This window comes from Camelus dromedarius, chromosome 13 (assembly GCF_036321535.1).
Source record: "Camelus dromedarius isolate mCamDro1 chromosome 13, mCamDro1.pat, whole genome shotgun sequence".
Classification (NCBI taxonomy): Eukaryota; Metazoa; Chordata; class Mammalia; order Artiodactyla; family Camelidae; genus Camelus; species Camelus dromedarius.
This window is the reverse complement of record NC_087448.1, coordinates 67,495,682-67,519,166: the sequence shown is the minus strand read 5'-3', so window position 1 is coordinate 67,519,166 and position 23,485 is coordinate 67,495,682. Positions and strand designations below refer to the sequence as shown.

Here is a 23,485-nt window from a genome sequence, read left to right as displayed (position 1 = left end):
TATTTTATCTCGTGCGAGTTACGGTTATTCTCTTTGTGCCCGTTCCGCAAAAGCTCATTAACTGTTTGGTGGACCTGCAGCGAGCGTTCTGAGGACCCCACTCTCCTGCCCTTCCCCTGGGGGAGCCCAGCCCTTGGAGCGGTGACCCCGGGGCCGACCCCAGGTCCTGGGACATCTGTTTGAAGTGGGTCAGGAAGACGCATCATGATTTTTTTTTAACCCAGGCACTTGAGAAAATTCACCTGCTTGACAAATTTCTTTTGAGTGTCGCTTGTGTGCTAGGCATTGAGCCAAGTGCTAGGAATTAGAAAAAAGAAAATGCAGAAGCTCTTTGACAGTGAGGAGTGCAGTTTTAGGACTCAGGTGGCTGCCTAGGGCCAGACCTCTGCCATGAGCATTAGAAATGTTATGTATTTAAAAAAAAAAACAAAACAGCTTAACAGTCATGGGTAGGCAGAAGCAACACATAGCGAGATAATCCGTTTTCCCTCCGTCTGCTGTGAGTTTCTGAACTTTTTCAACTTTGGTTCTTTGCGCTCTTAGCAGCCTAGTACTGTGTGTTGCAGTCGTGAACTACTAGGCAGACGTAAGACTGGAGCTCAGTCTGGGCTGCTTGCATCGTCTTGGTGTGAGGCCCTGTGTGCTCGTTTACTGATTTGCTGTTTCATTCTGGACACAGCACTGTTCGGGAGGTTTCGTTGGGCTCCTTTCTGTGTGACGCCCTGGGGATACGGGGTCACAGGTGACCCTCTCCCAGCCCAGGGGGATGTCACAGTGCCCAGGGGACGGGCAGGAACGGTGCTGGGGGAGCAGGAGTAGCAATGACGGATGCTCTCAAGGGCTTGTTCATCATGTGCGAGGCCAGGCTTGTCCTGGGGACCAGCTCCTTTGATTCTCCTACTCTCACTTTTGTAGTTGGGTGAAGTTAAGCTTAAATAACCTGCCTCAGAGTCTGTACGTGGGGCAGCCAGTTAGAGCTCAAGTGTGGCTCAAGAGCCCACTGCACTGTGGCATCCTGTGCTGCCCGGCTGCTTCGTGGGCACAGAGAAGGGAGTAGACTCTGTCTGCAGCCAAGCGGGGCTTTGCAGTGGAAGTGAACCCTTGCTGGTCAGAACGGGGACATGGAGGCCCAGAGGCGGGAGGGCAGGTGTGGAGGGCGTGGGCACGATGGCAGCGTGGGGAGAAGTGGCGGGAGTGAAGCCTGGGGACGCTGCTCTGGAATTGGCCTTGGCCGCCCAATGGGACAGGGGAGACGTCTTTCTAACAGGACTGCACCCAGTGGGGACCCCACGGTAAAGCCGTTGGGACAGGCAGACTGGCTGCATTAACAGAAAGGATGCGGCTTCCCCGGCCATTCCTGACACACCTGCATCTGCGAAGGGCAAACTGGAGCACCTGGGACAGGCCGGAGGGACCAGACCCCTAACCCTACTGCAGATCCTTGGAGGTTGCAGGGTTAATGGGTTTGGTAGATTCGGTTTGGTTTCAGAGGGCAGGACAGAGCATCGGTTGGAAGTTGTAAAGATGCAGGCTCTCACCAAACATGGAGCTGGCCGTCTTGGTGGCTACAAATTCCCGTCCCTGCACAGTGTTCATGCAGAAGTGTCCTGGCTGGTGGCGGGGAGCCTGAGCCCTGCCAGCTCCTGCCTGTGCGTTTGCTGTAGCTTCAGATGCAGGCGGGCCGGCAGACTCTTATTTCATGAGACGCTTGGACGTGGGGGCTTTTGACCTCTCAGGAGCTCTTCCTGTCTGGGTGGTGACACAACTCTTGTCTTCACGTGCACCTTGCGTCCTCTGTGCATCCCAGAGGACAGGGGTCAGTCTCTCGGGGTCATTTGTTCAGCACACACATTTTCAGTCTTTTCTTGGTTATTGCAGCCTCTTCCCCAAACGTCCCGCACAGATCGCTCCTGCCACCTGCACCTCCGAGCCTTGACGTGCCGTCTTTCTGTGTATCACCTCTGCCTGACTTGTGGTTGTGTCTCATGTGTGGTAAGAGGATGCTCAGAGTTTGGATCATGAGGGGTTCACGTGGCCCCGATCTCGGTCTGGGTTACTGTTATCTGGCTGAGGACTGTTAGCCCAGAGGTGTGGGCTGGCCACGGTTCTCTGCACAGTCATATCGTATCAGGAATTGATCGTTTTTGTCTTCCTATTTTGTGAGATGGTTATTGTTCATTAAATAAAGGGGAAGGAACTGTTGTTTTATGATCCTAAAATTTAGGTCTGTGATAAATACTTTTTAAATGAACAGATTACTCAAAACTGGGAGACTTTTCCTTCATCAGCACTCTCATAGAATAATTAATGTGGTTTTATTAATTATTAAACGAAGTGTCCCTAGCTGGGAGTGGGGTGCACGTAGGCATTCAGGGAATGTCAGCTCACGTTATTTTTGTGTTATTTATAGCAGCGTCTCTCCTGCTGCTTGCTTTACACACACACACACACACACACACACACACACTCCCTCACACTCACACTCGTCCTCACCAGATGGAGCTTCCTGGGCTCCGAGTCTTGCCTCGTTCCTCATTCCCCCTCTACGTAAGCGCTCACTTACAAACTGGGTTGAACGGTGGGGCCAGCTAAGTGTGTTCCTGACGGCCCTGATTTAAGCGACGTGGGACTTCTGTAGTGGGAATTGAAGCTCAGGTAACCAGCCAACCTGGGAGGCCAGGGATGGATGGACAGAGATGCTGCTTTATCGTGTTGCTAGACACGTGCTTCCAGGTAAAAACATCCCTAGGAGACGTTCTGACGAGTTGTGTTTCTCTGAAGATAATAGAGTCTGCACGTTCTCAGGTGTCAGGTAACAGTCTTGTGGGCAGAGCTTTCTGTGTGCATCGTTAAGAATGCAGGCGACATGGACTCCTGGACGCAGAGGAACGAGGCGCTGAGTCTGGTTCCGAAGGTGGCACCGGGGCCACGCGCAGAAGCCGCCGCCCGGGAGCGCGTGTGAGCGTCGCGCTGTACGCCTGCGGCGCCTCGTTTCTGGAAAGCTGGGATTCAGAAGCTTAGGAGAGCTGGTGGGGACCGAAATAGCAAACCAACCCTAATAAATCAGATTAGGGTGGTACTGGCGGATTACCAGCCTTTCTCAGGGTAGGTGTTTTCGGGTCAGTCTCTTACTTCGGTTTGACTTCGAGGTCGTAGGTAACTAGGAAGAGGAGGCACATTACTGGGGAGGACTTTGTTATCACTGACCTTCCAGGACGCTCTGTGGAACAGAGTTAGGCATTCCGTGAGACGGGTTCAGCCCTTCCTCTCACCAGAGTGCCCAGGAGTGTGGGCTGACTGCGGCCTGAGCTGCTCGGAGCTGAATGGCCTGTCACGTGTGTGGCGTGACCTGGGCTTGTCCTGAAGCTGTCCTCCCCCCTCCCCCTTTCTTTCTTTGTTTAAGAAGAAGACATATTTTTACTAGACAGCTATCTATCCTGGCTTGATTATCTTGGGCTGTGAATATCTCCCAAATTATGACTTGCTGTGGTTTCAAAATACAGTTTTTTTCCTTTTTCCCCTTTATCCCCACCCCCCAATTTTTTTTTTTTTTTTTTGCACTGTGTAGCATAAAGAATTTCAAGTCAGTAGTAGTATTTTAAGGGTTAGGCTGAGGTCTGGAGACTGCATGAGTGCATTTTGATGCCTTGAGGGCAGATTCAAAACCCCAACAGCAAGGATGGACACCTCTTGAGGGGCTTTTAAAGGGAGGAGCCCTTAAAGGTCACCCAGTTTGCTCCTCCGTCTGTTGACTTGTTCGTCTATCTATTCAGCAGATATTTGCGTGTTCACACACCTTCCTCCTGGTGTCCCTTTTCCAGGTGTGGTGACAACCCTCAGCCCAGCGTCTCGAGCCCATGGCATTGAGAGCTGCACTGTTCAGTCTGGGGCCACTAGCCACACCCCGCTGTTCGAATTAGCACTAATTAAAGAGAAAGAACATGGGAAGCTCAGATCCTCAGTCACACCCACCACATGTCGGGGTCCGTCCAGTGCCCTCTGGCTGGAGCGGCCTCGTGGGCTGGTGTCCCCCTGTGGGACAGTCCATCAGTGCAGGAAGGTGAGCCAGGTGGGGCTGCCTGTGTCCTTGGGATCCATCCTGAGACATCTCAGCACCCACACAGCCCATCACCCGGCGCCTACCTCTCCCAGGTTCGTCCCCATGAAGACGTTCTCCCCTGTCTTATTTTAGGTCTCTGTCATCTGAATTAAGCCTGCAGCGTTACCAGGACCGTGAAGCCTTCCCTGCCCGCCCCCCATCCCCGTGGCAGCCGCCCCCTCCCGTGTCCTCTCGCAGTACCACGTGCACACCGTCATCACACTGAAGCTAATTCCTTGTTGATATGACTTTTCTTCTGGGGACCGAGAGGTGGTTGGAGTGCAGGGTTGGGCTTTGACTGTCAGAGTAGGGGCACACACAAAGCCTGACACATCACCCCAGGAAATGAGCATTTACTGAGCAGAGGGAGGAAGCAGGGGGTGAAGGAGGCTGCACCGGGTTGCACTGTGAGGACCGGAGCCACTCTGGATGCATGGAAGCTGGAAGAGAGGAGGCGTTTGTGGCCCAGGGAGCATCACGGATGCGAGCCTGTCGGTGGAAAGTCACAGGACAGCTGTGCTCCTAAGATAGCCACAGAGGAGTGTGCTCAGCACCATTCAGGGCTTAACCGAGGGACATAGACAATTTGAATTATGGTGTCGCATGTGAATGTGTTTCTCTGTGCAAATATGACATCTCTTACTAGAGGTGCTGAACTCCACACTTAATAACCTTCACTTGGAACTTCAAAGGTGTTATAGGGACCCTTTCCCTGTCACATCAGGTGGCACAGTCTCAAAGCCTAGTTAATTCTTCAAGACCGTTGTGGCTCCTGATGTCCCTCAATAGGAAAGAAAGATGCGTGTGTGCACGTGCAGAGGAGGCTGTGTGATGCGGACAGTGAGAACGGTGACTTAGCCAGGCAGCCCTGCCCTGACCTGCCTCTTCCAGGCCGTGTCGTCCTGAACAGGTGGCCGTCTGAGCCTCAGTTTCCTCATTTTTTAATGGAGGTACTACCGTGTTGACTGAAGAAAATCACACAACCTAAAAGTTATGTCACATTTTGTTCGGGGACCTTACTGAAGACTGCAGCTCGGGAGACAGCCTCTCAGAGAGCTCTGAGGAACTGCTCCACAGAGGCGAGGGAGGGGCCAGGATATATAGGAGCTTTTGCTGAAAAAAATAACAAAATCATAGAGCCAGACATCAGAAGATTACTACTGATCACAAAAAGCAGACATCTCAAGTTAATGATTTTAAGGAGGGTGTAGGTCAGTGGTAGAGTGCATGCTTATTAGCAAGCACGAGGTTCTGGGTTCAATCCCCAGTACCTCCTCTAAAAATAAATTCCCCTCCTCTGCCAAAAAAAAAAGGGGCATTCTCAAGTTAACGATTTTAGTGCTTTTCTAGGTATAGGAAGATGCAGGGGTCTGGCTCATTGAGATTATTCCTTAGATCTGCACCTTAACTGCCTAGGGCCGGTATCCTGTTTTTGTCCATCCTGAAATCCCCTCTGGGCGCACCGTCTGGGCGGCCGCAGTGGCCGATGGCTTCGTGGCCGGCAACATAGGTTGTTTGCTGGAATGGCCAGCAACGTCCTTTGTTTACTGAAAAGGCATTTTTCTGTCCTCAAGTGATAACTGGTAACACAGTCCTAGCCCCATGGCCTTTCACACAGATGGGAAAATTCACAACTGTGTTTCCCACGGGAAGAGTTAACCATGATTGTGAGCACGAACGGTCGTCCAGGAAACACGCTCGGACACCTGCCTTGCCCTGTGTGCTCAGTCAGCTGGATGTCACCGTGTCTGACTGGTTACATTCAAAACCATGCAGATAAGGTGTTGTGGTTCAGGCGGAGCTGGGCCTGGATGATCTGAAATCCAGGGGTACTTGCCTGCATCTGGAAACCGGGTGATCACGTATGCAAGTTACTTAAAAAGTCCCTTTTTTTCTTGCACAATCAAGAGCTGTACAGATGCTTCTGAGGAAGAGGATGAAAATCACGTGCTGCTTTCAATTTTGAGGGAGCTAGAAACCAGGAGGAGGTGTGTAAGTTAGCGTGTCATTGAATGATCTGGTTTTTTTTTTCACACTTTGGAAAGGACGGTGACAGCCTTAGCCACGGTGTTCTCATCATCCACTGGCCCGCGTACGATTCACGCACGGCCAGACCGCCTCTTTGAGACTTCAGGTTGCTTTCCTTCCGCACGGAGACCGCACCCTCTCTTTCCTGGGGCTTCGTGCCTTCCTCTGGCCTCCCCCCTCCTCTCCCTCCCTTGACTTCCCTCCCCAGAAGCTCTGTGATGTTCCCCAGCCTACTTCCCGGCTCCCTTACTCTTTCATGCCTCACCTATCAGATTATGATTATCCACATGCATCCGTCACTCTCACGAGACTGAGTTCTTTCACCAGCAGGCATTTTCTTAGACAATTTTGTGTCTGCGGTGTTTAAAGAGGGGCTGACTTACGCAGGATGCTTGGGAAAGTTTTACTGAGTGAATGGATGTTTGTTCACTACGTGTTTCTTAAATGCAGCCTCCCAGGTGAGCCACGACTCTGGGTAGGAAAACTCTACTATATTTTTGGTACCTCTTAGCTTCAGCACGGTGGTAAACAGTATTTATCTTCATATTGCTCTGTGGGCTTGCTGTTCTATCAGCTATCCTGGAAACACTTTCTCGGGTCAGTTCAGCAGGTGTTCAGTCTTCGTTACTATTTTACCCCCATATGTACTATTAAAATATTTATGAAGTGGTCACCAAGATTTTTATTGACTTGAAATAGAGCTCTTGTGTGAATGATCCAAACTCAGGTCATTGTGGATGGTCACAGACCTTCAGTGTATGTGTTGCTGGTGAGTAAGTTCACTGAGTGGAGCAGATCAGTCGACCAGACCTGTGATGTACTTGGCATTTTGTTTTTCCCTTTGGCTGTTATTTACTAGATTCCTTGAAGTTAATTTCAGAGCTGCTTCCAGGATAGGAGGTGGCGAGTGGGACTGTACTGGAATTCTCATTAGCTCCCTGCTTAAACTAATTAAAAAAGAACTAGTTCTGGGACTGGAGCTCCCTCGATGAAATTACGGAAATGTGAAGTATGAATTTAAGACTTCTTGGAGACCTGAATGCTTTTTGCTTGCCGGTATTTAATTTTGTTTTTTTCTGTCTTTCTTTTTAGTTTTAATTTTGATTGCCGTTACCACCGATACCTGAGCCAAAGTGGTGATGCCACCTGAGGGACGTTTCTGCAGCCCATAAGTCAGCAGCCACGCGGTAAGAGTGTGCCTTTTACCCTTAACGCCATTCAGTTTCAGTAACATCACGGTTTAGAATTTTAATTTGAAATAGAATAGGATAAAATATTTTATTAAGTATCAATATATAAATATCAATATATTTTAGTATATAAATATAAACTGCAGATAATATTTGAGAGCTTTAGGTCCTAGTCAACAGTGAGAATTTGAAAAACTATAATTTGTTACATTCATTTCCTGTCCATTTTTATGTGAAGAGCAAATAGAGTTGTGTGGTTTTTTGACTCATTAAACTGGAGTCTCATTTTCTTTGCAATATATTTTGCCCATTTGCTTTCCATTTCCTGGGCTTTATTTTCTGAATCTTGTTAATAACATGTGGGTATGAGATGTCAAGATGATGAAGTTCCACCCACTCGGGTGCCACTGTAAGTCACTCTGAACGGGAGTGGTGATCCCAGCAGTGCTCAGGTGAGGTCTGAGTTATTTGTGGTTTAAATGGTCTGTATGGCTCTATCTTCGAGGAATGTCTCCAGAGTAACACGAATGGCAGACCAGTCAGGCAAGCTCCTCCTCTGAACTTCACTTTCCTTCTGTACAGAAGGCTGTCGTCCGTCTTGCCTGTTTTGCAGAGTTTTGAAAATCACTTGGCGCATGTAGAATTGTCCTTTCTTTCTTTTGAGGGGAGGGGAGGGTAGAGAGAGAAGAACAGATCTTTTGGTTTTGTGAATGTGTTGAGAGAGAACACACTGCTTCTTCATATCTTGAGGGAGGGGATGCTGGAAGGCTCGGTCCCTAAACCTGCCTCACCTTGGCCTTGGGCGTATCCTTACAGTAACTTACTGTCGAAAAGTGGAATCTGATTCCCGTTGTCTCACATTACAAGCAATTTTTCAGGAATACGTCTATATTCTTTGACCACAGTAGAATTAAGCTAGAAGTCAGTATCAGACATCTGGGAGATCTCCAAATACTTTGAAATTAAGTAGCACCCTCTAAAGATCCCATGGGTCCAAGGGGAAGTCACGGGGGAAATCAGAAAACATTTTTAATTGAATGAAAATACAACATATCAGAATTTATGGAATGTTGCTAAAGCTGTACTTGAAGGGGAAATTACAGTGTTAAGGCTCATATTGGAAAAGTTGTGAAACAATAATGTAAACTTTCACTTTAAGAAATTAGAAGGCAAAGAGCAAATTAAACCCAGAACAAGCAGAGGAAGAAAAGAAAGATAAGGCCAGAAATCAATAAAATAAAAAACAAAAAAAGAGGAAAAAAAATCAGTGAAACCAAAAACTGATACTTTGATGAGATCAGTAAAATTGATAAATCTGTAGTCATACTAATCGGGGGGAAAAAAGAGAGCAAGAAGGCAAATTTCTAATATCAGAAAAGAGAGACCGTCAACCTAGATCCTACAGATATTAGAAGGAAGACAAGGGAATATTATGAGCCACTTAATACACTTGGTAACTTAGATAAATGGACAAATTCCACCAAACCTCACTTGAGATGGAATGGGTAATTTGTATAGCTGTTCATTAAAGAAATTGAATTTGTATTTAAAACTGTCCCAGAACGAAAGCTCAAGTCCACATGGTCTCATTGTCGAATTCTACCAACCTATTAAGAAAGAAATAATACCAATTACACACAAGCTCTTCAGAAAACAGAAGGAAGGGAACACTATTTTATGAGGTCAGTATTACTCTGACACAAAAAATAGACAAAGATACTTCTCAACAAAATATTTGCAAATTGAATACAGTTTCCATAAAGAAGATAATATGTCATGCCAAAGGGCCACTTGTTCCAGGATTGGTCCATCATTTGAAAGTTAATAAATATAATTCACAGTATCAACAAATTAAACAGCAGAATTTTTAAAACCCCTGTGATCATCTCAATAGATGTAGTAGCAGCATTTACCAGTGTGCATCATCCGGTCATGATAAAAACTCAGAAAGAGAAGAACAGAGGGAAACTCTCAGCAAAGCTGGCGCAGGAGGGAGCTTCCTCAGCTTGATAAAAGGCATCTATAAAACACCTGCAGCTAAAATGGCAGTTCCTGGTGAAAGGCTGAACGCTTTTGCCTAACCGTAGGATCAGGGCAAGGGCGGTCACTCCACATGCCTGTTGACAACTGTCTAGGCCATGCAATAGAGCAAGAAAAAGAAATAAAAGGCATATGGATAGGGAAAGAGCGAAAGCAGACTCAGAACTCCATATATATATATATATATATATATATGTATAGCACAGGGCCTGAGAAATGTAGATTTTAGCCCGCTGGCCTCTGTGATTCAGGGGAGAGGACAGAGGAGGTGGGGGGAGATGCTGAGGGCAGTACATAATATCTGGTATGTTTGGGTTTCTGTGGTTATGACCTGAAAATCATAAAAGCAAGGCAACATTTATATCACTTTTGGTTTCAAGTTGCTGTTTTCTTTAAAGTTGCAAGTCGGCGAACTCTGTTGGGAGAGTCTTATTTGAGCACTGTCGTCTTTCTGTTAGGATGATGGGGAAGCCGTGTGTAGTACTTAAAGGTTAAGTGTTGATTTAAACCTCACTGAATAGCTTTTATTTTTTAATTTAAAGAAAAAGGCTATCTGAAACAATGTGAAGATGTCCTCTTAAATTCTGTGAGGATGAACAAAATTATTCATTAAATCTGTTGTTAACTCTCATTTAACTTTGGAGGCGTTAACAATTGTTTTGTATGCTTGCTGCCATGTCTTAGAATGTATTGACATGTTTTGCGTAATACTATAGGACACATGTTTTGCCTACTGACTTCTGCTATGTAATTTCCAAGTACTTGCTTATTTTTACGGTGGCTGGCAGCATGGAGTGGAGGAAACCTGGAGTCCTGGTCCCAGTTGCCTGGGACCCTTGTGTAACAGGACAGCGTCTCTGGGTGGTTTCCCTGGAATCGTTTCTAAGACTCTTGCAATGAAGCAGTTTTTCAGCCTAAGTAGACTAGTTACAAATTTAAACAAATATATAAGTATTAAATTAGTGTGTGCGTTTCATTGCGTATTGCTGGCCCTGTCCGTTGGTGCCGGGTTTAGGGTGGCAAAGTGGTCTAGTAGACGGAATGTAAGTTTAGAAGTTACAGAAAATCTTGGGTTCAGATGCTAAAAACATACTTAATTTGAGGCTTAATTTAAGCTTTTGAGCAAAGTCCACTTAAATCCTTGAGCCTTCATTCCCCTCCTCAGTAAAAGGCGGATAATAATCTGGACGAGCTGCTGAAAACATGAGAGCATCTGGGAGCCCGTGGGCACTCAGCTGGTCACTCTCTTAAAGGGTCTTGGTCGCGGTGACACGGTGAAGACTTCAGCATCCGACAGATCTGGTTTGAACTTAAGTCCTTATACTTACTGGTCAGGACACTTTGGATGAGTTACTTTTTGAGCCCTGATTTCTTAATCTGCTAAGTGAGGCAGTGCCAGCCTATGAAGCTGTAGCGGGGTGTAAATGACATAGTGCACACGAAATGCTTGTACGTATAAAACGCTCCCATTTATCACCTTTAACCAGCTCACCGCTGTTAGCTCTATGATTTTGTGGCTTTGGTCGAGTTTCTGTAGTTACCTAGAAACCCCGCCTGGTCCTTCTCGGTGGTGATCGCAGTTCACTTGGTGGACTCTGTTCAGGAGAACGGAGCAGGGAGGGTGCCAGACTTGGTGTTGGGAGACCAAGTGCATAGGTTGCAAATTTCGGCTGTTTCACTATCCAGTGTTCCTCTTCCTGCTTTCGCAGTGCAGACAGTTGGGAATAGTTAACTAAATAACTGCTCCATTTATACTAACTTTCTTTCATGAGCACAGCTTCCAGTTGCCAAAAATACTGACCTCGGGGTGCCCTTTGTTTCTGAAAACACAGAGACTCAAGGTCAGTCACGTGTAGGCTAGGGAGCAGTCGGTGGGGCCCACAGCGTTACTGCTATTTTGACCTTACTTTATGCTGTCAGTTCATGTGAATTGCCCGTATTGGGCTGTTTTTGAGCCGCGAAAGTGGTCGTTTCCGACGGCTCAGGTTGGTATTTCAGGGTGTGCCAGTAGTGTTTTCTTTGCACACTTGGCAGATGATCTAATTTTGTATTTTTTCATTTGTTGTTTCCTCTAGGAACTTAAATTTATTTTTAATGCATTTTGGATTTCCTTTGTTAATTTGTGTGGTCAATGTCATGCTCAAATAATTTGATGCCAAAGACTAAGGTAGAGAAAAATAAGTGATAACGTCTTTCTGAATAAAAAATGGAGATGCTGAGCAATCTTTGAGAAGACTTTCCATGTGTGGTTAAGTAATTAGAGACAAAAGCCAGCGCCTTTAGAGAATTAAACCTTGAGGTCATTGGTCATAACAGGCAGAGCCTGAGTGCCTGGAAATTCTTTGAGATGGGTGCTTTTTGGAAAGTCCTATCTCCCTGGCAGGTGGGAAAACACTCTTGACGGTTTTAGCTTCTGAGGGTTTATTCCTGTTTTTATGTTATAAAACAACGCAGTGTGCACTCAGTTTAATGTTGTGTTTGTAAAGTGTCCGTAGGTTGGATGTTTATTGGACTTTGAATAAGAAGCTAACAATTTCAGTTTTGTTTAAAAGGGCATTGGGGAGGGCCATGGTAGAGCACGTGCTTAGCATGCACGAGGTCCTGGCCATTAAAAATCTCCAGTGCTGCCATTCAAAATGAGTAAGTAAATAGGCGTTAATTTAACAGATACTCAGTGTGGATCATAAATAACAATAGTAATATTGTGGTAGTCGGCTTATGAGCTTTTCGCTTTCATCGCAGTGTGATCACAGCCTGATTGCGGTGCTGATAAATGGCCTCTTCCTCTTCCTGTCCAACTAAAGGGAAAAGGGAGGCAGGCATGGTGTCAGGTGAGCACTGATTCCCTAACAGCAATCCCGTCTGGTGTCTGTGGCCCATTTTATGGTGTCTGTAGGCTCCTGGCTGCACCACCTCGTCGACAGCCCTGGGGGGGTCGTGAGGACTTGAGTTTAGTGGGATTCAGCTCCTGGAGAACTTGGGAGGCTGCTCGCTGCTCCAGGGCGGGCTGTCCCAGTGCCCGGCCCCTGCAGAACAGAAGCGGCTGTTCAAATCTTTTGCTCATAGTTTTAATTGGGTGGTTTTATTATTGAATTTTGAGAGTTTATATGTTTTGCATATAAGACCCTTATTAGATAAGTGATTTGCACTTTCATCCATTTTGTTAACAATCTTTCCCATTTTACTCCAGAATGAAGCTTTAGGAGTGATGTGGGGGTTATTTTACAGTCTAGATCTCCCGCGTTCTGTTTATCTAAAAAAAGTTAATTTTATTTAAATGGCTGGTTTTGCCAGCTGGTCAAAACAGAGGAGGAAAATCGTTCCTGGTAAAAGTGTCTCTGAGGTTCCTGGATTATAAACTTGCATCAAAATAAATGTTTATACACAACGAAGAATTACAAAACAGGTGGAGACTCGAGTCTACAATAGATCCTGTGGTCCCAGGTGTCCCGAGTGTCTAGTCATCTGGGCACCAGGACCCAAATCCAGTTCTGAGGTGCCTGAAAGCCGGCTGGGTCTCTCGCAAAGGGGGGGAGACAGCAGCTCAGGGCTGGAGGGCCCTGTGAGAGCGAATCTGTTTTTCAGAAGAGGAAGCCGAAGCCCACCTTGGTTAGGAATGTGCCCAGGGTCATGGGGTGTTAGTGGCAGGACTGGGCCTGGAACCCAGGTCGTCCGGTTCCTCAGCCGGTGTTGTTTCTCTGGGCCCTTCTGCCCATCGTCGTGCGGGAACTTACAGACTGTGCTCTGACAGCCACACTGGAACGTTTATCCCGGGGAAGCACCGTCACGGAATCTTACAGTCCCGCCACCCCCGCCCCCACCTCATCACGACTTCATCTGAAGCTTCCCTGGAAGAGGTGAGGCCGTGTAGCTCTGGAGGGTGACAGCACAGGCTCTCCCCCGCCCGTGGGAAGGTGACATCTGTGTGGCGTCTCCTGGGTGGTGTTGGCAGGCGAGCAGGATGCCACCAAGTGGGGGAGGCAGACACGGCGCTGGGTCTTCACAGTGAAAGGGGCTCCGTGGGAGGAATGGGGGCAGCACTCAGAGGACTGGCTCTGGGGGGCGGGGCGGGAGCAGGGCCCCTCTTCTGCATCACTTTTATTCTGAGGACAGAACTCGTACGTACAAGTCCACGTGATTAGAAAGCCAGACAAGTGCAGTGCACGTCCGTGGCGCTTAGCGTGTGCGTGTCTCTGATGATCAGTTTTCAGTGTTTTTCTTTCCTACACTTTATGCTTTTATTAAGTTTGTTAATGACTTTCCTTGTTTTCTTTATGAGGGTTTCTAATTTATTGTAGTTAGTTACCAACCTCTTGTTCCAACAGATTTTCCTGAAAAGAAATGACAACTCACAGTAAATCCTATTTTTTAGTGTATCTAGAACTTCCATGTTTTAACTTCTTCCTTGGGTGCGTACCCCTTCTTTGACATAATTTTTATGTGCATATTGTTATCTGTTTTCTGTGGCTTAGCCTTATCTTCAACCAGTCAACTGTTCCTTCTTTATTGTTATAAGCAGAGTAATAACTAACATAACAGCATATAAGATACAATAAAGTTAATCGGTCACATTTTAGAGGGAGGTGGTTAGGTTTATTTATTTATTTTGACAGAGGTACTGGGGATTGAACCGGGGACCTTGTGCATGCTAGGCACGCGCTCTACCCCTGAGCTGTAAACCCTCCCCCGGGCCGCTCTGTGAGTGTCTGTGTGCTGGCCCTGTGCTGAGTGACCTGTAGGTGTGATAACACAGTAAGTCCTCCCCTGAGGGAGGTACCTTGTTACCCTGCCTCACAGGGAGGGAGGGAAGGCGCGGGGCAGCGGGGAAGTGGTGAACCGGAGTCGGCACACCTTGGTCGGGATGGAATACTATTCAAGTGTGAAGACACGGTCAGTGTGTTCTGCCCCGCCCTCCTGGACGTAAGGCGGAACTAGTCAATAAAAACACAGACGTTGAGCAGCACGTGCCCTCTTCAGCTGTCGCCCGCTTTGGCGCTCCTCCATCCGGCCCGTTCCCTCTCCCAGAGCCCTTGTGCCATCGCTCTCATCCACCTTCTGGCCAGATCAGTGTCACGGCCACAGGGAGGCTGCCCCGGGCTGCTCAGAGGTCCGCACCCGCCCCTCCCCAGGGTTTCATAACCCGAGTCCCCTGACCCGTGTGCTTGGACCAATGTCTTACTTCCCTGGGGGGAGGGACCTCATCTGTTTCCAGCCACCTCGGGACCCCAGTGCCAGGTCAGTGCTCAGGTGGTATTTACTGGGTGGGTGAACAGCGGGAGTGAAGAGAGCAGGGAAAGGAAAGAATTCCTCTGGGCCTCACACGTCCCGGCCCTTCAGGGGAGTACAGCATTCAGTGACTGTGCCAGGAGTAAGTTTAACCGCAAGTGACTGAAACCCACCGACGTGGCGTGAACACACAGGATACTGCGGGCTTCACACTGCAGGAGTTCCAGATTGGCACTGCAGGGCTGGTTCGCCTGCTCCGGTGTCACTGAGGTCCTAGCTTTTCTGTTTTTACTCCTGATCATGCATGACAGTGCATCCCAGTCATCGGGTTTCCTGCCATCGTGAGCAGGAGGCTTGTTGCATCAGTAGTAGGTTTGCAATTCTGTGTACCTCCTGAAACAAGAAGTTGAGATTTTGCTTGCTTTATGGTGTCCTTTTTGAGGTGAGAGGTGGACTGCTTTCCCAGGATAACGGGGAAAGCTTCCCTGGGTATCTGGCGACCTCCACTACCTTTCCTTACTGAAGTCTGTGGCATTGAAAGCTGATTGGAAGCTGCGTGTCGGGAGAGGTGATTGGCAGGTGTCCCTGCTGGTGGCCTGGCTGGCTGTTTTAATAGGGAGAAGCCTTGTCACAATGCCAGTGTTTGTAGACCTTCTCTCTCCAAACGTTCCTCGGGGAGGCATGTTCCAGTCTTCTTGGGTGGTGTCCTGGGAGCCCCGTGGAGAAGGGAGCTGGGCTGCATGGGGCAGGTCTGCCTCACCACTCAGCATAGGTTGGTTGGATGCTCCTGGTTTCAGTGATTCCCCAGCCCCCTCGCTCTACCTAGTGTTTCCAGTCCAGATCATCGAATTTACCTTTTCCAGAGAGTAAAACACGCTGGGCCAGGGGAGGAGGGGCAGCCCAGGAAGGGAGGAGAAGTTCGTAAATGGATCTTAAGAGCCCTCATGCCTCCATCTCCCCGTTTTAGGTGCCCGGCCCCCCCTGCCCGAGCCTTCGTGGACAGGCAGGCAAGGATCGGTGGTCCAGGTGGGTGGGCACCGTCCTGCACCCTCCTCCGCGTCCAGGGCGGCCTCTCCCATGTTCTGGTCCCTTAGCTCTGCCCACAGCTCGCGGCTGCTGCTTCGCCCCCTCTGGTCGCGTCGTGGTAAGACGCACGCATTCAGCCCCCGGCTTGACTGGGAGTCTCGCACGTGCTGCTTTCCTGTAAGAGCAGGATTGTGCTGTAATCTGCCTTTGGAATCTGTAGTTCCTTCAAGTACTTCAGCCTCTGTTGCGTATTTAGCCGATTCTCTCGCGTAGAAACGATAGGATAATGCAGATTCCCGGGAAAGAGTCCATGTTCCAGGGAGTTAAAACTCTGGGCTTGTTAAAATGCGAATGCAAACTTTGAAGAGACGTCTTGTTAACTTTCAGACCGCGAGCCATGCCTCTGGTGAAGAGGAACATCGAGCCCCGGCACCTGTGCCGTGGAGCCCTGCCCGAGGGCATCACCAGTGAACTTGAGTGTGTCACCAACAGCACCCTGGCCGCCATCATCCGCCAGCTGAGCAGCCTGAGTGAGTCCTGCTTTCTGATTACCAATGACGTATTTATTAATTTGAACACATTTAGCAAATCCAGTTCTGTTGTTACACAGTTGTCCAAAGGAGAGACTGCCGCTTGAGGGAGAGAGCTCCCCCTCTCCCTCCCTCTTGAATTTCCCAGCATGAAGTTAACTGTTGCATCCTCAGTAGTCCGGTGATACCAACTCTGTGAAGTTAGAACGGACCAGTCCACAAATTACTAGACAAGACCAAACGTGTAGATTTAAAGTAGTGTTATTTTTTTTTTAAAGCTTGTTAAAAAAAGAGGATAAAGTAACTGGTAGGAAATTTTTTTCAAACGTGGGTTATTTATTAAACTTGGACAAAACTAATTTTTTTTAACGTACCACATTGAAAATAGGTCACACCTGTATTATCCTTGGCTGCTCAATAAATGTTTGTTGATTGACCAACATCCCAAATAAATCAAAGAACAAAGTCCCAGACTAGTAAGATTTGCTGATTTTATCCTACTGAAGGTTAAAATGCAGGTACTGACTTCCACCCTGAGGTCAGCAGGTGAGCTGATGGCCGCACATGTGCAGTACCCTGTGTGTGTTACACACACGGGTTACACAAACGCGAGTACAACCATCAGGAAGAGAAGGCCTCCTGTTTTTCCTGATGTTGGACATTAATATGAAATACCCAGGAATATTCCGATTCTTACGACTCAGATGTGCACGAAAATGCTCTTCCTTCAAAGCATTCTGAATTGCTGTGTTCCTCCCCGGCTTCCTCGTTTCCGTCAGGATCTTACTTTCTCACTTCTCCCCACTCCTTTCAGTTTAGATGGTTCACACTGCCTCTTGGGTGACAGGTGTTCACAGTGAAGATTTTCAGAACCTCTGCTAATAACTAGAAAATCCTGCATGGAATTTCACATCTTGCTAGCCTCAAACACGGGAGAATGGTTCTTAAAAACTCTAGTACTTTTATTTATTTTGAAGAAGAAACACTATGATTGAGTATTTTTTTCCTTAAAAGAATCGCACTGCATCATTATTGATATATTTTGATGTATCGACAACCATTGGCTAAGGCAAAAGTAACTTGGAAAATACTTAAAATGGGTTTTAAATTTAGATTTCTCTTGAAATGTGAACTAATTATAGTTGATTGTTGGTAGTGGTTGTTGATAAAATGTACAAACTCATATAAACATGGGGGATCCTTTGTAAATTACTGAAGGGTAGAAATGCTTCTGTTTGCATTCATATACTTTTGTAAGAATGCTTTAGTCTCTTGTTTTTCTGGCTCTTGGCATAGAGTCCAAGTGATGAAAACCAGCATGACTTGTTCAAGTTTTAATGATCACACCTTGCCTTGTGCTGTAATATTCAGTCCAGTGTTACGCTGGTCTTGTCCGTGGTGCCTGCCTGGCCACAGACCCTTGTAAGTGAAACTACCCACATGGTATGTTTTATTCCACGAAGTCCACACGTAGGCAGGATGGTGACAGCCCCTCAGAGGATGTCTGTGTCCTGATCCATGGATCTGGGATGTGCTGTGTGACAGGGCAAGGGCGTGTTGAGGCTGCTAGTCAGCTACCCTCCGAGGAGGTTACCCACGTGGGCCCAGTGTCGTCACGGGGGCCCTTTACCTGTGGAGGAAGGAGTGTCGGAGTGATCTGACGTGAGAAAGATGGAGCAGCCTTTCCTGGCTTTGAAGATGGGAGAAGAGGTCACCGGCCAAGGACGCGGGCGACCTCTGGAAGCAGCAGAAGGAAGGAAATGGACTTTCCCTGGAGCCTCTCTGAGAAGGGCGGCTCTGCCAGCCCCTCGGCTTTAGCCCAGTGATGCCCCTTTCAGGCTTCTCATCTCCAGGGCTGTGAGAAGGTGATTCTGTGTTGTTTTACTCCACTACGTTTGTGGAAATTGGTACAGCAGCAGTGGAAGCAGGGCAGCACTGGAGCCTGGTCACGTTTTGTACGCACACCCGCTCCAGCCTCATGAGTGGACCCGGGTGGGTTCCCGCCTCACGGACGGTCAGCTCCGTCCGGCTGCTCAGCGGATCGCACCCTGTCTCTGTTGCAATCACCTGGGAGCTTTACGAAGAAGATGCTGAGAGTCGCTGCAGAGGTGCTGTGGGAGTGTGCACCGGAGATGGGGCCTGAGGGTCAGACACCAGGGGCTGGAGTGAGAAGACCGGCCGGTCAGTCATGTCTTTCGGGAAGTTTGACCTAAGACACAGAGCATGTGCTTGTTTATTATGGGATGTGCTGCTGAAATGTCATTCAGGACTGGAGAGGTCAGGGTGGCAAAGTGGATGGACCTAGAGAATATTACACTCAATGAATTAAGTCAGTCAAAGAAAGACAAGTGCTGTATGATATCGCTTGTGTGTGGAATCTAAAAGGTGAATGAATGTGTATACAAACCAGAAACAGACTCACAGATACAGAAAACAAGCTAGTGGCTACCAGTAGGGAGAGAGGAGGGGCAAGAAAGGGGTATGGGATTTAAGAGAACAAGCTATTATGAATAAAACAGACAAGCAACAAGAGTATATTGTGCAGCACAGGGAATTGTAGCCATTATCTTATAATAATTTTAATGGAGTATAATCTGTAAAAATACTGAATCACTGCACTGTACACCTGAAACTAAAATAATATTGTAAATCAACTCTCCTTTTTTTTTTTAACCTTTTTTTAAAAAATTGAAGTATCATCTGTTACAACGTGTCAATTTCTGGTGTACAGTACAATGTCCCAGTCATGCATATACATACATATATTCATTTTCACATTGTTTTAAATTAAAGGTTATTGTAAGATAGTGAATATAGTTCCCTGTGCTATACAGAAGAAATTTATTTTTTTTAATCTATTCAGTTCTACTTTAATTTAAAAAAATAGCATGTTACTTGCTTTACCAGCAATGGGGTGTGGATTTTTTTTGTTCAAATAATGACAGTTTAGTGCAGCAGTTAACATTACATCAGGAGTGCTTTTTCATCATTTCCCCTCATTAATTATCTGCCTGCTCTCGCTCCTATCAGCTAGTTGCTCAATTAAAATTACACTATCTTGCAATCAAATTCCTACTGATATTATAATTAATTTTAACGTAATTTGCTTTAAAAAGGAAATAGGGCATTTGTGCCAAGGATGACGCACATCCTTTCCAGTACCTCACAGGCTGGCGTCCACTTCTTTCTCTTTGTTCTTGTGGTAACAGCTGTCTTCCTTTTTCTTTCTTAAGAAGGCCCCCCAAGATGTCATAAGGAAAGGAGTGAGACCTTTGGTGAACCCTTTGCCCCAAGGTTTTTGGTTGTATCTGTTGGCACTAATGAGATAGAGAATTTAGCATGGGACAATGCAAAAGGGAAAAAAATTACAACATTTCTATTAATCAGAGGAAATCACTGATAATGCTTAGTATATACATCTTTATAAAAATGGTGTCTCCTAATATGGTTTGATAGCCTATATGCACTTGATATATAACAAATATCTTTGTTAATTCTTCTAAGACACATTTTTTTAATAGCTAGAGATTACTGTATTATATTGATATACCACTGTTAACCATTATCTCGCTGTTGGACACATGTATATTTCTTTGTTGTGGGGGCACCGTCATAAATTCACGTATAAAATTGGTACTTACATATCTGGTCCTTTTTGGCTTTTTTTTTTTTTTTAATTTCTTATGTCTTGCAAGTCGTCAAACCTCACAAAAAGCTAAGATCATTTTTACAAATGGTATACATTTCTGGGACTCCATTAATTTTAAAAATGAGTCTCTTTTAAAAAAATTATTACAAAATTTATTTTCCATTAATCTCTATATTTTGAGCACTTGTATAAATGAGAAAGTCTGTTTTCCTCTCAGATTTTAATGAGTGATTAATATTTTATTAATATTATGTCTCCTTATGGTACATATTATGTCTCGTACGAAACCAAATTCCAAATCGACAGAGCAATTCTTCCTAGAGGGCTTGCAGTGCAGCCCTTTGCTTTATGCAGTTGGATCTGAAATGAGGAGTTGTGTTCATCGATTATGCCGAGTGCGGTTCTACTCAGAATAGAGATTTAAATATTTTGAAGACATGCACTGGAAAGATTTCTTGGATATTTTTAGCCAAATGGGATCTTAGGGGGAAAAGATGATTTAAATGCAATAAATACGAGAAAAATAGATCACAAGTTCATTTCCGTGCAGGCTAACGCTGGGTTAAGGGGAATTTAAGAGAAAATGTATTAGAGTTGACTGGAAGAAACAGCATGAATTTTTAGAAATTTACTGCTTCAAACTGAGATAAGTATTTGTATTTCTTATGGATAAAAATAGAAAGCCACGAAAGGAGGTGAGAAGTCACGTGCACTTGTGAAAGCATAGGGTGAGAGTTCTGTCAGCCGTAGAGTCAGAGGCAGGCATGTAATAAGAACTCCTTCCCCACAAAGGCAGGGTTACTGGGGATTCAGACACTTCCTCGACTCCCGTCATTGGGCCTGGAGCGTCAGGTACCCTTCCTTCCGGGCATCACAGGAGTCATGACGAGAAATGCTGCTTGTTTCTCCTGGCCCTGGACGGCCTGCAACAGAGCAGGACTTAAATGCTGAGTAGGTCCCGAGAGCAAGGTTGGAGAGTCAGCGCGTCTGAATGTGCGCTCAGGCCGCCAGACCTCTCTGGTTTCATCGTCTGTGTCCTTCCCTTACGTGAGTTTGTGGGCTCGAGGTAATATGTCTGAAGTGATTTGTAAGTGCGTTTCTGATTGTTTTGACTTAGACTGAATTGTCATCTAAAAACTTTGAGGGAAGATTTTAAAGGTCTTTAATCCCTTTTTCTAAACTTGTGCTCACTGCGATCACTGTCATTATCAGGTACATGACTGTGATTATCCGCAGCCCAGACTTAGCAGCATTCTTTCTGGAACTGTGGCCTTTTATAGGCGTGAGCATTGCCTGCTCCAGTCCCCGCTGTTCTTTCACACACATTGTCCAAACAATAAACATAAGGCACATGGAGGAGGAGAAGAGTGTGACCTACAGTCAAGAGGAAAACAAGTCAGTAGAAACAGGACCCACAGATGACCTCAGTGTTGGAGCTAGCTAACAGGTACTTTAAAATAGCTATGGAAAATGTACTGAAGGGACTTCAGTTTCCAGCTTGGCATCTAAGGAACTTTGAAGTCACTCCCGTCTTTCGAACAAAGAAAAGCTCAATAAACTGAAAACAACTTCTTTTAGATCCATCAGAGAACTGAGGTCGCAGGACAAAGTGCAGCCCCGAAATTTGGAGAGACAGACAGACAAACAGACCCCGAGAATCACAGCTCACCTGGCTGGAGCCCTGAGGGGGTTTGGGAACCAGCTCCTGGGCTGGATTGCAGGGGGTTCCATGAGAACAGATTTGAGGGTTCCTGCCCTGGAGGGCCTGGTGTTAGCGGGCGCCCTACTGTTGGGAGCCCCAGTGGAGTCTCACAGCGAGGATCACAGAAAAATCCCCTGTGCTTCCATCCGAGGGAGGGGAAAGGAGCCATTTTCAAAAACAACCAGAGCATTCTGTTTTTCTCAGCGTATAGCTGCCATCCAACGAAGCTGTTGAACCACAGCCTAAGGGGGCTGGGTTTTACCTGAGCCTAACAGACCTGGGGGAGGGAAGCACCCCTCCTGTCTCACCTGGGATGAGGGGAGACCAAATCACAGGACTGCTGTTGACAGATGAATGGATGAAGAAGACGTGGTACAAATACAGTGGGATGTTATTCAGAAGCAGAAAAGAAGGAAGTCCTGCCATTTGTGATGTGGGTGAACCTAGGGGATGCTGTGCTCAGTGGAATAAACCAGACAGAGAAAGGCAAGTGCTGTGTGGCCGGAGTTGTATGTGGGAGCTAAAATATAGTCAGACTCATAGAGACAAAGAGCAGATGGTTGTAACTGGGTGACGGGCCGGAGGGAGGCGGATGGGGAGACGCTGGTCAGAGGGTCCAAGCCTCAAGTGTAAGAGGAAGAAGCCCCAAGGCTCTGATGTGCAGTGTGGTGGCTACAGTTAAACAGTGTGTATCGTACACTTGAAATTTGCTATGAGAGTAGATCTGAAGTATTCTTACCAAAACCCCCAAACTATGTGAGGTTAATTAACCAAGTTAATCCGATCATGATAATCATTTCACAGAGTGTGTGTTTATCAATCGTCACGTTATACACTTTATGTACAGTTTTATTTGTCAGTTACCCGTCAGGAGAGCCGTCCCCTCACCTTACTGACACATCACAAAAGGCCTGGGCACCCCAGGTCCCATTATCCCTATGTCGTATTTGACTTTCAGCAACTACAGAAAACATTTAAAAGACAAAAAACACAATTTGAGGAGACAGAGCAAGCACTGGAACCAGGTTCAGATGTGGCAGGGATGTTGGACTTCTCAGACCAGGAATTTAAAGTGACTGTGATTGATATGCTGAGGGCTCTAATGGAAAAAGGAGACAGTGTTCAAGAACACACGGGTAGTGTGAGCGTAGACACGGAAATTCTAAGAAAGAATAAAAAAGTATATGGACAGAGTGAAAAAGGTGGCCAACATGTGTGAAGAAATAGGGGATTTCTTCACAGGGAAATGGAAACTATTAAGAAAGAAACAAAAGAAATACTAGACCTGCAAACTGCAGCATCCGAAGTGAAGTCATCGGTGGCCCTAAGAACAGACCCAAGCAGAAGTCATTGGTGAATTTGGAAACAAAGGCAATAGAAATTATCCAGGCTGACTCACAGGAGAAAATGAATAAGGAAAAAAATAAAACATTAAGAGAGCATGCAAAATAGGGGACAATAACAAACGGTCTAAAATGTGTAACTGGAGTCCCAGAAGAAGAGAGAGCGAAAATAAGGCAGAAGAAGTAACAGATGAGCATTTTTGAATATTCATGATCAATATTCAACCAGTGGATTCAAGGAGCTCAGCAAATTTCAGGAAGAAATTTTTTTAAATTAAAATTAAAAAATTAAAACAAGAAAAGCACACCTAGTCACACAGTGATACTGCTAACAGGACAAAGATACAAAGAAAGTCTTAGAAGAAGCAAGAGGAGAAAGCACGTGACATACTAGGATGGAGACAGCGTTAAAGAAGACAGCTGACTCCTCACCAGAAACAGCAGGGACTGGAAACCCGGAAGTAAGAAGTGAAACGACATTTTATCCACACAGAGTCTGAGGCAGCCTTCAGCCGACCTGCACTGCAGGAAGCGCTGTGAACATTCTCTAGGCTGACGGAGATGGTGCTGGATGCTAGCTCTGACCCACAGAAGGTACTGAAGATCACCAGATAGAGCAAACACGGGCGTACATATAAAAGGCCACCTAAAG

At 46.4% G+C, this 23,485-nt stretch overlaps 1 protein-coding gene across 3 annotated transcripts in view; it reads left to right on the top strand.

The window, feature by feature from the left end:
• The window catches only part of WASF3 (WASP family member 3), a 77,436-nt gene that overhangs the window by 26,820 nt on the left and 27,131 nt on the right, over positions 1–23,485 (top strand). For 2 of the 3 annotated variants that reach the window (XM_064493252.1, XM_031465789.2), the window contains exons 2-3: positions 7,220–7,314; positions 15,997–16,139. In XM_064493252.1, coding sequence (XP_064349322.1) covers positions 16,007–16,139 — 133 coding nt within the window. In that variant the 5' untranslated portion in view covers positions 7,220–7,314; positions 15,997–16,006. Of the gene's footprint in view, positions 1–7,219; positions 7,321–15,996; positions 16,140–23,485 lie in introns of all 3 variants that reach the window. The other variant, XM_064493254.1, reaches the window with a different exon arrangement.